General features: G+C 36.1%; 2 protein-coding genes across 2 annotated transcripts; one reads left to right on the top strand and one right to left on the bottom strand.

Annotated features, from left to right (window-relative positions):
* Positions 1–910: 910 nt before the first annotated feature.
* LOC113176543 (olfactory receptor 2AG1-like) lies at positions 911–1,861 on the top strand. The gene has a single exon (XM_026381010.2). The coding sequence runs from the start codon at positions 911–913 to the stop codon at positions 1,859–1,861; it is 951 nt and encodes a 316-aa protein (XP_026236795.2).
* Positions 1,862–12,556: 10,695 nt separating this feature from the next.
* LOC113176546 (olfactory receptor 2D3-like) lies at positions 12,557–13,480 on the bottom strand. Its single transcript, XM_026381014.2, has one exon. The coding sequence runs from the start codon at positions 13,478–13,480 to the stop codon at positions 12,557–12,559; it is 924 nt and encodes a 307-aa protein (XP_026236799.2).
* Between the last annotated feature and the right edge of the window lie 400 nt (positions 13,481–13,880).

Here is a 13,880-nt window from a genome sequence, read left to right as displayed (position 1 = left end):
AGTGAAATTGGCATGGCAAGGTCTCCTTTGGGCAGCTCTTCCATTATCTGCTCCTCCACAGCCCCACAGCTTCCATCTTCACTCCCAGATGCCAAAAGGAAGAAAGGAGAGTCTGATTATCTGGACCCAAGAACTCAGTCTGACCATTACCACCAGGTAGAAGGCCTCCCTCCTCAGAAACCTGTATGACAGGAGGAGTTTCTACTAATTCTTTTCAAGTGTGAAAGCAGGAAAGCCACAGGAAACTCCTCAAAGACTGCTTTAGCTGCCACTGTATTCACTGTCATCTTCACAGATCTGCAGATGAGAAGAAGGGACAGAAGCATCCTAACACCTGATCTGGAACAGATATCAAAGATACTTAACCAACACAGCAAAACTTCAACTAACAAACACTGCTGAAGAAAGTCACATCCTACCTCCCCATTTCTACTGGCATCTAATCACCCTTTAAACAATCCCAGAGGAGTTTGGGAGGTTAGGCAGGGAGGTTTCTCACAGCTGGAGGTAAAGACTTTTTCTCACTTTCAGAGAAATATATATATATATATAGCTTCTAAGTTCATTGAGTCAAAAAAGAGAGTTGAAAGCAAACCCTAAGAATGTAAATTACTCAGTCTGCCAGATTCCCTCATGCTTTGTGCTTCATTGCCCATCTCAATCTCTGCATTTTTGATTTCCTGAACATGAATAGAGAACTAGTTAGGATTAATATAGCAGCAGAGGGCAGAGAATTAGTGGGCCTAATTACGATATTCAACCCTCATCTTCCAGGGGAGGGCTTCAGCTGTTGTATTTCTAGTTCTCCCAGTATTCTAAGGGGCTTGAGACACTACAAGTCTAGGGTTCATCTTGGCAAAACCTCACTGAGAATACATCTGGTTCTAAGTAACTAAAGCAATCACGCATAATGGAGCTCTGGAACACCTCCACCTGGGGAAGCAGCTTCATCTTGGTAGGGATTCTGAATGACAGCGGGGCTCCTGATCTGCTCTGTGCCATGATCACTTTCCTGTACATTTTGGCCCTCGCAAGCAATGGACTGCTGCTTCTGGTCATCACAATGGACGTCCGGCTCCATGTGCCCATGTACCTCCTGCTCAGGCAGCTCTCTCTCATGGACCTCCTGTTCACATCGGTTGTCACTCCCAAAACCCTCCTGGATTATCTTCGAAGAGAAAACAGCATCTCCTTTGGAGGCTGTGCCCTTCAGATGTTCCTAGCACTGACCCTTGGTGGTGCAGAGGACCTCCTCCTGGCCTTCATGGCTTATGACAGGTATGTGGCCATTTGTCATCCTCTGAACTACATGATCTTCATGAGGCCAAGGGTCTGCTGGCTCATGGTGGCCACATCCTGGATCCTGGCCTCCCTAAGTGCCCTAGGATATACTGTGTATACCATGCACTATCCCTACTGCAAAGCCCAGATCAAGCATCTGCTCTGTGAAATTCCACCCTTGCTGAAGTTGACCTGTACAGATACCTCCAGATATGAGCTTATGGTTTATGTGATGGGCGTAACCTTCCTAATCCCCCCTCTTGCTGCCATCTTGGCTTCCTACACACTAATTCTGTTCACTGTGCTCCACATGCCCTCCAATGAGGGGAAAAAGAAAGCTCTCCTTACCTGCTCTTCCCATCTGACTGTGGTTGGGATGTTCTATGGGGCTGCCACATTCATGTATGTCCTGCCCAGTTCCTTCCACAGTCCCAAACAAGACAACGTCATCTCTGTTTTCTACACGATTGTCACTCCAGCCCTGAACCCTCTCATCTATAGCCTGAGGAATAAGGAGGTCATGGGGGCCTTGAGGAGGGTCCTTGGAAAACACTTGTTGCCAACACCCTCAGCCTTTTAGGTTGGTCTGGTGGCTGGTTTCTAAAATTCATTCCTCCTCAAAGTCAGAGGGTTTCTACTAAGAATCACATGTTTACGGAAAAGCTAATATAGTGAAGAATATATCTTATGACAGAGAAGTTGAAGTATGTACATACAGTACTTTCAAATTCTCCCTAAATCTCCCCATGAGGTATTTTCAGCCATACCCTTTAAAATTGCTAATGACTTTCTTTAAAATTTACTCTTTCCCCAAGTAGCTACTTAATTAAGAGATTCTGTAATGGGCTGGGACTGTAACTCAGTGGTAAAGCACTTGCCTTGCATGTGTGAAGCACTGGGTTCGATCCTCAGCACCACATAAAAATAAATAAAAACATGTGTGTCCATCAAGAAAAAAAAAATATATATATATATAATATATATATATATATTATATATATATTAAGAGATTCTGTAGGGAATGAACTTGGACATGACCCCTGAGCTATTTAGCCCATACTGGATCAACTTTAGAGTCAGAGAAAATGGTTTCTAGTGTGTGCTCTAAACAAGGTTCAGATAAGAATGGGGTAGGAGTCTTGAGGTTTGCACAAATTTAAAACCAACTGATCTTGATTAAAGATCATACAGTTATAGTTCGGTCTAATGTCCCTGTTGGTAGTAGTTTGCATGTACTTGCATCATGTTCAATCTTTTCCTCTTTCCAAGCATTGGCCAATATGGATGTTCCCATAAGTGTCTGCGTGTTGTTGTGTGTATGTAGTTCGTATTTGTTTGCATTTGACATGAGTATATTTAGCAGTGCTTAAAGTTCAAATATTAAAGAAATGAATAAATTGCAAAGTGAGGGCTTTCCATAAGCAAAGGCCATGGTTAACATCTGTATTTCTGTTTTGTAAATAATAAAAGCAAACAGAGCAAAACTTTTCCTTTCTATTTTTCTAATCTTGTCTTAAAATATTTCAAGTATTTGAACATTATTCCCATATGTGAGACATGTGTACCTGTGTTCGACATTATATGTGTATCAAAATTTCACATGTACCTCTATAAATAGGTACATTTTTTCTGTTCTTATATATTAATTAAAATAATTTCAAATTTTAAGAAAACAAGGAAGAGACAACGTAATTCATTTTCTTGCTGGTTTAAATATTCTACACTGCTATTAGTTTGTTTATAAGTCTGGAAATATTTAGAACACAGGCTATAAACAAAAGCTTTGAGTTGAATTTTGAAGCTTAAAAATAATAAACCCTTTGTGACACTATTTTGGATGGTTCTGCTATTTGTAGAAATTGGCTATTCTTTTCTTGTTTGTTTTTTCACAAACAAGCACACTATAACTGCTTTATTTATAACCTTGAAAGAAAATCTTTTAAAATTGATCTCATAGAAGTTGAAAATAGAACAGTTGTTACCTAAGGCCAGAGAAAGGTTGAGTGGAGGGAAGGGATGAATACTAAGTTACTGTTAGATATGAGCAAGAAGTTCTGGTGTGGTGTTTCACAGTAGGATGACTACAGATAATGATACAGTAGTATTCAAGGAACTAGACAAAAGGATTTTGAAAGTTTTCAACATAAAGAAATGGTAAATGTTAAAGGTTCAAGCATGCTTAACCTAACTTAAATATTATGCAATGTATACATAAATGAAATCATATCATGGAACCCCACCAAAATATACAGCTTTTTGTGTTTTATAAATCACTTAAACTATATGAAGAAGAAATTGTTTTAAAAATTAATAAAATAAGTATACTATAAGCTCAATGGTTGAGTGCTTGCCTCACAGGCATGAGGCACTGGGTTCAATTCTCAACACCACGTAAATTAAAAAGAAAGAAATAAAAAATAAGTATACTATAAATAGGCAAAACTCATGTAAAATTTCTTTAACCCAGAGATAAACTCTATACATATTTAGGTGAATTTCCTGTTGTTTATAATGCAATTAAACTGAGTTGATATGTTCCATGGAGAACAATTTTTACCTATTAGCAAATAGTGATGTTTTCCCTATGTTGATTGGCAGTGTGAAGAGTGTGGAGTTTAGAATCAATACTCTCCACTTAGTTGTAAAACTTTGAACACACTACTTAGCCTTTTTGAACCTAATTCTGCAGTTATGTAAACTGTAAATTGACAGTAATAGAAGACCTATTTCATAATGTTCTTGTAATGATTAAGTTAGTAAATATAAATATAAGACATTTAGTGAAGCAGCTGGCACAGAATGATTGCCTCATGAATCTTAAGTAATACATGATTAAATTGTCATGAAAATGCTAAGTAGTGGTAAAATATTACATCATATGGGTGTTTTGTTATGTAACGATTTCATCATGTAAATATTTAATGTTTTGTGTGCATCTATGTGTATTACATCAATGATGCCAATCTCTTTGGTATGTGAATTTTTTCTTTATAAAATTTCTTACAAGTGAAATTACTTAAATTAAGGTTAAAACCAATTTAAAATTCTTTTTTAAATTTTTATTAGCTCTTTTGAGACATGTATGATTGTAGAGTATATTTTGACTCTTTAAAGTTCTTCATATTAAATGAAAAATTGAATTTTTAACGATTTCAAAATTTTGCATTGTTTATAGAATTTTTACTGATTTATTAGGTATAATATTTAGATCTATCAAATTATTTTGCATAATTTAATTTTTAAAAAAATTCTTTACAACTTCAACATCAATTATACATAGTTTATTTATGGTACTAACTTCTAATTTGTTACTTGTTACTTGATTAATATCTTTATAAAAGGGAATTTTAAATTTAAAAGACTTACACATGTTAAGATATCCAGGTTTCCTTCTGATGATTTTACTGCTAGGATATAATTTTCCTTTCTCTCTTGAGGTAAGCCTTGGATATTTTGTAACTTTTTCTCATTCTTTTGTAATTTACATTTAATTTTATTTATGTTAAGCTTTAAAATAAATTCATAATTTATGTTGACATATAAAATATGGTGAGTCTTTAAAGTGGACATTATCCTGAGTTTTGTTTTGTTTTGTTTTGTTTTGTTTGGTGCTGAGGATTAAACCCAGGGCCTTGTGCATGCAAGGCAATCACTCTACCAACTGAGCTATATCCCTAACCTATGGAATATTTTTCTATAATCTTTCCATTCCCCATTAATTTGCTCTGCTTCCTCCACCACTGTTTGGGTTATATGAAGATATACTTTGAATATCTCCTCAATTCTAGCATTTTTCTCTTCTTCATTTTTTTCTGAAGATATTTAATTCCATTCTCTACATCTTAAAAGTCCACTGGCAATATGATTGTGAGTATATTACACATTCAGATTGGTTTGTAATTTGAACATTTTTACAATACTCAACTTCACCTTTCAAAACCTGATATACTACTCCCTTTCCCAAACCAGTATTGTTCCCTTTTCTGAAATGACTATTTCACACCTCACATCATCCAATGACCTTATTCCAGACATCATTCAGGACAGAGCATTCAACCAAAACTCCTTGGACTTCCCTCTTGGGGTCTGCTACCCACCCACAGGCATCTGCACTTACACTCTTTCCCCTCACTACAGTTGTCTGACAAATGCTTAACTGGCACCCTGGGTCTGAACCTCACGGACCTCCCCCTCATTTTGCTTCTACAGAATCTATTTCTACTGCCACTCTTCTTTCTGTTATCTTGGATATTAACCATAAAATTACACATACAGTGCTGGAGCTGTAGCTCAGTGGCAAAGTGCTTGCCTTGCATGTGTGAGGCACTGGGTTCGATTCTCAGCACCACATGGAAATTAAAAACTAAAATAAAGGCATCCTGTCCATCTACAAATACAAAAAAAATTACAAATACATTCTGATAACTCAATTATTAAGGACCCTTTCCACCATCAATTTCTTTCCATTAATATCACATTTTTTAGCTTATCTTACAGAAAAACAAACAACAAAAATATTAAAATAGAATGAAACAGACATTATTATTACTGTGTGTATATATGTGAATGCATGACCAATGTGATTCTGCAGCCTGTATACTCAGAAAAATGAGATATTATATTCCATCTGATTCAAATGTATGATATGTCAAGGTCATTGTACTGTCATGTGTAACTAATTAAAACAAATAAAATAATAAAATAATAATATTAAAAAATATATTAAAGGAGTTTCTATGTCCACCTTCTCTTCTATTGATTCTCTATTCACATTTTACCTCATTCCCAAACAAGCTCTGTTCTCTTTCCATGGATCTGTTCTTTGACAGAGTCATCATTGATGTACTCAATAGAAGGATCACTTTTGATCCTCCTCCTTCAACCTCTCAATGACACTGAGGCAGGTGACCACTCTTTTCCTCTTGAACAATTTTTTTTCTTTTGGCTTCCAGACACCACACACTCCTGGTTTGTCTTCTTCTTCTTTCCACTCTCTTTTACTTTTGTGGATCCCTTTATCTTTTTTTAAAATGTATTTTTGGATGTTATTGGGTCTTTATTTTGTTCATTTATTTACATGTGGTGCTAAGAGTCTAACCCAGTGACTCACAAATGCTAGGCAAGTGCTCTACCACTGAGCCACAACCCCAATTCCTGGATCCCTTTATCTTTATGAATGTGGAAGTTCCACACTAATATTTTGGGGGCACCGGGGGTGTAACAGTGTTAATCCTAGGAACACTTTAGCAGTGAATCACATCCCCAGTCCTCTTTAATATTTTATTTAGAGACAGGGTCTCAGTGAGTTGCTTAGAGCCTATTTGCTGAGGCTGAATTTGAACTTGCAATCCTACTACCTTAGCCTCCTGAGCCTCTGGTATTACAGGTGTGTGCCACTATGCCCGGCTTCCCATGGTACTCATCTTAACCTCCCTTTTTCCCTCTCTCAAGAACTCCTCCTGAGTAATTTTATCTGACTGCATAGGTTTAAATGCCATCTGCTTGCTCTTGACCCCCAAAGACCTGAACACTTGCATACACCACAGAATTGTATAACTGATTGATAACTTTCCATGTCTAATAGGGATTTCAAACATAACCCAAAATACACTTTTGATTCATCTTCCTGCTGTTCTTCCCTTATTTTTTCATTACTAAATTTTTTTCCACCAGTAACATCACCATCCTTGAAACTGATCAAACTAAAATCTAAATTATTAACCTTGTTTCCTCCTTTGCCTTACTTCCTCTTAAAGTAAATCCTGTCAGCTTCATCTGTAAAATAAATGCTACATATGTGTGCTCCTCTTGTTCTCCCCTACACTTGTACCTAAGCTGGTCATCATGATCCATTATCTGTTGCTCAACAGTACCTTCCTAATTGGGTCTCTCTCTTCCCTGGCTTTCCCTGCTATAATTAGTTTTCTCTAATGTAGAGATTCACCTTTATAAATATAAATCAGATCATGTTAATTTTTAAAATATTATTTATAGGGGCTGGGGTTGTGGCCCAGTGGTAGAGCACTTGCCTAGCATGTGTGAGGCACTTGATTCAATCCTCAGCACCACATATAAATAAAGAAAATAAAGGCTCATTGACAACTAAAAAAATATCTTTTTAAAATATATTATATATTTAATATATATATATATATTAAATATATATATATTTATATATTCCTTTTAGTTATACATTAAAGTAGATCCGATTTTGATAGTATTACACATGCATGGAATATATCTTATTCTAATTAGGGCCCCATCTTTTAGATATACACATGGTGGAATTCACTGTGGAATATTCATATATGTGTGTTGGGAAGTTATGTTAGATTCATTTCACTGTCTTTCCTAATTCTATCCCTTCTGTCTCCCTTCATTTCCCCTTTTCTAATCCACTGAACTTCTATTCCCCCCACACCTTATTGTGGTTTAGTTTCCACATCACAGAAAAAAAAATGCCCTTTGGTTTTTTGGAGGAATTGGGTTATTTCACTTATGATCTTCTCCAGATCCATCCATTTACCAGCCAAAGTCATAAACTCATTCTTCTTTATGGCCCAGTAATAATCCATTGTGTATATACATACCATAATTTCTTTATCCTTCATCTATTGATGGTCATCTAGTTTGGCTCTATGGTTTAGCTGTTGTGAATTGTGCAACTATAAACATTGATGTGATCTCTTCACTATAGTATGCTGATTTTTTTTAATATTTATTTTTTAGTTGTAGTTGGACACCATACCTTTCTATTTATTTTTATGTGGTGCTGAGGATCAAACCCAGCACCTTGCACATGCTAGGCAAGTGCTCTACCCCAGCCCTAGTATGCTGCTTTTAAATCCTTTGACTATGTACTTAGAAATAGGATAACTGTGTTAAATGGTGGTTCTAGCCCTAGTTTTTTTTTTTAACATCTTGAGATTTTATTGTCATTAAGATCTGCAAGCACTCCATGATAAGGAATTTCTATATGCTTTCCAATGTTGTACCCAAAAGTGTATCCTTTCCCCACATCCTCACCAACATTTAGTGTGGCTTGTATTCTAGATAATTGCAATTCTGACTGGAGATGAAATCTCAGTGTAATTTTAATATTCATTTTGCTAATTGCAAGAGATGTTGAACTTTTTTCATATATTAGTTGACTGTTCCTTTTCCCATTTATTGATGGTATTATTTGTGGGTTTTTTTGGTGCTAAGCTTTTTGAGTTCTTTATATATGCTGCAAATTAATGCATTTATCTGAGGTGTGAGTGGCAAAGAGTTTCTCCAATTCTATAGGCTGCCTCTTCACTTTCTTGATTCTTTCCTTTGCTGTGAAGAAGCTTGTCAGTTTGATGACATCCAATTTATTGATTTTTTATTTTATTTCTTGTGCTTTAGGAGTCTTGTTGAGGAAGTCACTTCCTAAGTTGACATGATAGATAGTTGGGCCTACATTTCCTTCTAGTAGGTGCAGGATTTATGGTCTAATTCCTAGGACTTTGGTCCACTTTGAATTGAGTTTTGTGCAGGGTGAGTTGATTACATATGGACTACATATGGGCTTCCAGTTTTCCCAGCACCATTTGTTGAAGAGGCTGTCTTTTATCCAACATGTGTTTTTGGCACCTTTTCTAATATGAGATAAGTGTATTTAGGTGGGTTTATCTCTGTTTCTATTCCATTGGTCTTCAAGCCTGTTTCGGTACCAATACCATTAATCAGATCATGTTACTTTTAACGTGAGTGCGTGTGATCTTGTTTCCACTTACTTTTAACCTATGTCAGAAAATCTGTCCCCTACCCTCACTCGAACCTCATTACATTGACCTCTTTCCTGCCCATCACACAGTCTGTAATTGTTCCGGCTTTGGGACCAGTTAACTATTCTCATAACCTGTGATCTTCAAATCTTCCAGCTTTACAAATTCTCATGATTTAATCTCACTTTAAATGTTAACTTATCAATCTTACTAACATGCACCCAAACCAAAATGTAACCATGCTTCTTGTATTCTTTTCTTTTTTTATTTTTCATTTTTAAATTTTTAGTTGTGGGTGAACCTTTATTTTGTTTATTTATTTTTATGTGGGGCTGAGGATTGAACCCAGTGCTTTACACATGCCAGGCAAATGCTCTACCACTAAGCCACAACCCCAACCCCCTTGTTCATTCTTCAAAACTTCCCTTAATATTACTAATTTAACTCCATTATTCTTTGACTATACCCTCCAGAATTAGATCTAGAAGCATGAACTATGCTGTATGTGTAAAACTGCTTTCCCATAAATTCCAAGAACACGTGTGGTACAATATCTACAATTGCAATATGAAAAATATGTGTATGTACATATATGTTCACTGAAATAATAGAGAAATATGCCAAATTTCTAGTGGAAAAACAATTAACACCTCTTACTTAACAATGTTAATTATCTATTTTTTATTTTTTGATGTTATTTTTGTTGTTAAAGAATCTATAAATTCAATGTAACAACCATCAATATTCACATGGCCCTTTCAAATGTGGATGAGGAAATTCTGAAAAGTAGAAAGAATAAAAATAATCAAAAAAATTAAGAAATAAAAATGTATCTAAAGAAACAAAATGTAATGAGATAAGTGAAATAATTGACATATACACCAGCATACATGAAAAATTAAGCATATATTATGGTAGAATTTGAAATTAATGATAAGGAATGACTAGCCATGGTAGGATGTTAGTAGATGAACCACTACAAAATAACTAGAGAAAAACAACCATACTAACTAACAAGTATAAATTCTCCTAAAATGAATTCCCGATACTTTAAAGACCAAATGATTATAATAAATGTTCTATGTCAGCCTGTCCACATCAGAGTCACACTCTTCATGTTTCCCAGAACCTGTCTGCATTTACTTGGGGCCATATGATTGCGTTCCAATGAATACAATATGCCCATGTAGGATTTGTTCTCCTTCAAAGACACAAAACCTACCTGTGAACAACCATTTTAATTTCAGTTTCTGAATATTAACAAGCAGGAAACTCTTGAATCTTCTGAAGGGCTGATTTGTCACTTTGGGTCCACAAACCAGCTAATTGATCCCTCACCTAGCATTTATGTATGTGAAAATAACTTTTGCCTGTTCAACCACTGAGATTAAGGTTTATTGGTCTGAGTGATATGACTGCTGGGTAGCCAACTATGGCACTGAGGCCAGATCCAACCTCCCTGCTTTTGCAAAGCAAGTTTTCTTGGAACACATTTTTGCTTGTTTTGTCCATGAATGCTCTTTTCTATCACAGTAGATTTGAGTATTTGGTATGAAGATGTGTGACCCACCAGATTAAAATATTCACTATCTGGCCTTCATAGTAAAAGGTTACTGATCCTCTATTTCAGCAAGTACAACTACCTTAGTTTAAAAAAAAAAAAAGTTTAAACTAGAATTCAATGATGACATAGAAGAAAAATTTCAATACATTAGGGGTAAGGATAGTGCCTTTTAAAAAATAAAATCTAGATGTTCCTCCATACTGTTATACCCTGTTTCTCACTTCCATCACAACTTTTGCCTGATTAACTCTTTCATATTTCAATTCTCAACTTAAAGTACCTTTTCAGAAATTCTTTCTGTTCCTTTCCTCAAAATCTGTAATTATGTGTTTCTATTCTTGCATTTGCCAAGATTAATAATGTTGTAACTGACAAATTTATATAGCAAAACTCTGATATAGAAACTTTTCCTACACATTCGGATCCTGCTTCTAAGTCTGTGGATTCTTGTGTCAGACTTGACTGACTACACTTGGTCCCTCTTGAGTTGTTGATAACTCTGTGGTTCTGTCCTGAATTTTTATCCACTACTTTTGACAACCTCAAGTCTCATCCAGGATTGCACTAAAGAATTACTTTGGGTTTTTGATGCAATGTACAATATATATCTCTTCCATCTTCACCACTCACATGATCCAGTGTAGACCCTACTACCTGTATTTTAACAAAACCACCTTATCACTTGGTTTCCTGGTTAATACTTTAGGCATATATCCTTAGGTCTTTCAAACTTATGCATTTATTTATTTGAAGCTACTATCTAAATTTTTATGGGTAATTACTGGGGATTGAACTCAGGGTCACTCGACCACTGAGCTAGATCCCCAGCCTTATTTTGCATTTTATTTAAAGACAGAATCTCACTGGGTTACTTAGTGCCTCATCTTTGCTAAGGCTGGCTTTGAACTGGAGATCCTCCTGCCTTACCCTCTGAGCCCCTGGAATTACATGTGTGCACCACCATGCCCAGCCTATTTAAATATTTTCCTAGGAAGTAACTCTTTCCTAAACTTCTTCTTTATTCAATACTGCGAGAGTATTCCTTGAGCAACAGCAATAGCAGTGGTAATAGACAATCAGTTTCCTAGATCTCCTTTTCTTACCTCATTCTCAGTTTCTTCTACTGTCACCATAATTCCTCCAATATTCAGCAATTTTTCCCCAAAAATACATATTGGTTAGATTCTTTAGTATTGAATTCAAGGCACTTTTCAATATAGACTTTTTATCTTCTCAAACCTTCCAATTTCACTATGTTCCTATATATGTAACTTTATAAAATTTAAAATTTGTTATTACTTAAACATTCTCACTTTTCAGTATCAGAAACTGTTAAATTTAGAATTAAAGGCCATGTTAGAAATATAGTCCCATAAAGACTTTATATTTTGTGTCTATATCCTTAACTCCTAGAATGGTCCCTGGGACATATTGAACACATTCAAGAAATATTTAGTAATTACATGTAGGAATAAAGGAAATGAATCCATTTACCATCACATATTTTCATATTAGTGTAATTATTTTATATGGTTGTTTAACTTTTGATATATAGGTAAACATCTCCTTCTTTCAATGTCCTTTTTAGATTGTGTGGACTCAAAAGTAGTTAATCTGTTTGCTTCCATAGTTATCTTATGTCTCTCTCTCTATCTCTATCTTTCTCCCTCCCTATTTTCCTCTCTATTGCACTTTATTTTACTTTCCTTTTAAATTCGTTCCCATGGTTGTCAAGATTCCCTGCTTTGTTTTATATATATTTTTTTATTTTTAGTTAACAAATAATACTCATGTATTTTAAATAGACAATTTGTTAAATTTCTCTGAGAAAAGATATAGGAAAATAGAAGGGAAAAAAGTGAAAGAATGGGATGAAAGTTGGAAAACTTTGCAAGAAAATTCTTTCTCTCTGCATCCCTACATTGGTCATCATAATGCAAGATCTCCATCTCCAAAATGATTATTTTGCAGTTACTCTGTGGAGAGCCCCTTTGACATCCTTGTTTCTCAGGCTATAAATAATGGGGTTCAACATAGGTGTTACTGCTGAGTAGAACACAGAGATCATTTTATCCCTTTCATTCATTACCTTGGAGTTTGGCCTCATGTAGGCAAATATTGCTGAACCATAGAAGAGAACAACAACCATGAGATGGGAGCCACAGGTAGAGAAGACCTTGAGCCTCCCCTCTCCAGAATGCATCTGGATCACAGTGCAGATAATGTTCCAGTAGGAGACCAGGATGAGGGAGACAGGAGCCAGGAGGATCACCACACCCATGGCAAAGATGGCCATTTCTGTGCTGTAAGTGTCTGCTGAGGCCAGCTTCAGGAGGGCAGGAGGCTCACAGAAAAAGTGGTTAATGATATTGTTTCCTCGGTAGGGAAGATGCAAGGTGAATGTGGTGTCCACCAGGGACACAAATGCTCCACTGGCCCAGGACCCCACAGCCAGCCTGACGCATGCCCAGTGGGTCATGATGGTGGAGTAGTGCAGGGGCTTGCACACAGCCACATACCGATCATAGGACATCACTGCCAGAAGAGCACACTCTGTACACCCAGTCAGAAGCAGAACAATGATCTGCACTGAGCACCCAGCAAAGGAAATGGTTTTCCTCCTCACCAGGAAGTGGACAAGCACCTGGGGCACAGTGGTAGTAGAGAAACAGAGATCAGCAAAGGACAGGTTTCTAAGGAAGAAGTACATGGGAGTGTGGAGTCTGGAGTCCATGTGAATGAGCACCACCATCAGCAGGTTCCCCAGCAAGGTCAGCAGGTAGATGATGAGGAAAAGGAGGAAGAGCAGGACTTGGGTGTGTGGGTCCTGTGAGAGGCCCAGGAAGACAAACTCTATCACAGAGGTTTGGTTCTCCTCTCCCATGAGTGTCTCTCCCTGTTTATAGAAGAGCATCAAGATAAGAAGTGCATTAGTTATTTCGGAAAACCTGCATAACTTAGATATTTTTTAATCAACATCCAAAGTTGGTTCTTGATTTCTGTCATATACATAGTTTCCATATGCAAAAGACCAAGTATTCTTTTTTATTCAACTTTAACAAATGAAAAGCCATTTCTACTTTTCTCAACCTGAATTTTTTATTTATATAGTTTAAATTTTCTAAACTTGTACATTTTATGGTTATATCATGGTAATAGCGTTCATATATATAAGGTGTATTACTGAATCAGGAAAGTAAATATTTTCATCTCTTTAATCATTTAAAACTATGGTATACCATTAATCAAGCAAATATTTGCAGATGGGAACAATAGAGGAGAGA

The sequence above is a fragment of the Urocitellus parryii genome, chromosome 4 (assembly GCF_045843805.1).
Source record: "Urocitellus parryii isolate mUroPar1 chromosome 4, mUroPar1.hap1, whole genome shotgun sequence".
NCBI classification, from domain to species: domain Eukaryota; kingdom Metazoa; phylum Chordata; class Mammalia; order Rodentia; family Sciuridae; genus Urocitellus; species Urocitellus parryii.
This window is presented reverse-complemented; position numbering and strand designations above follow the sequence as displayed.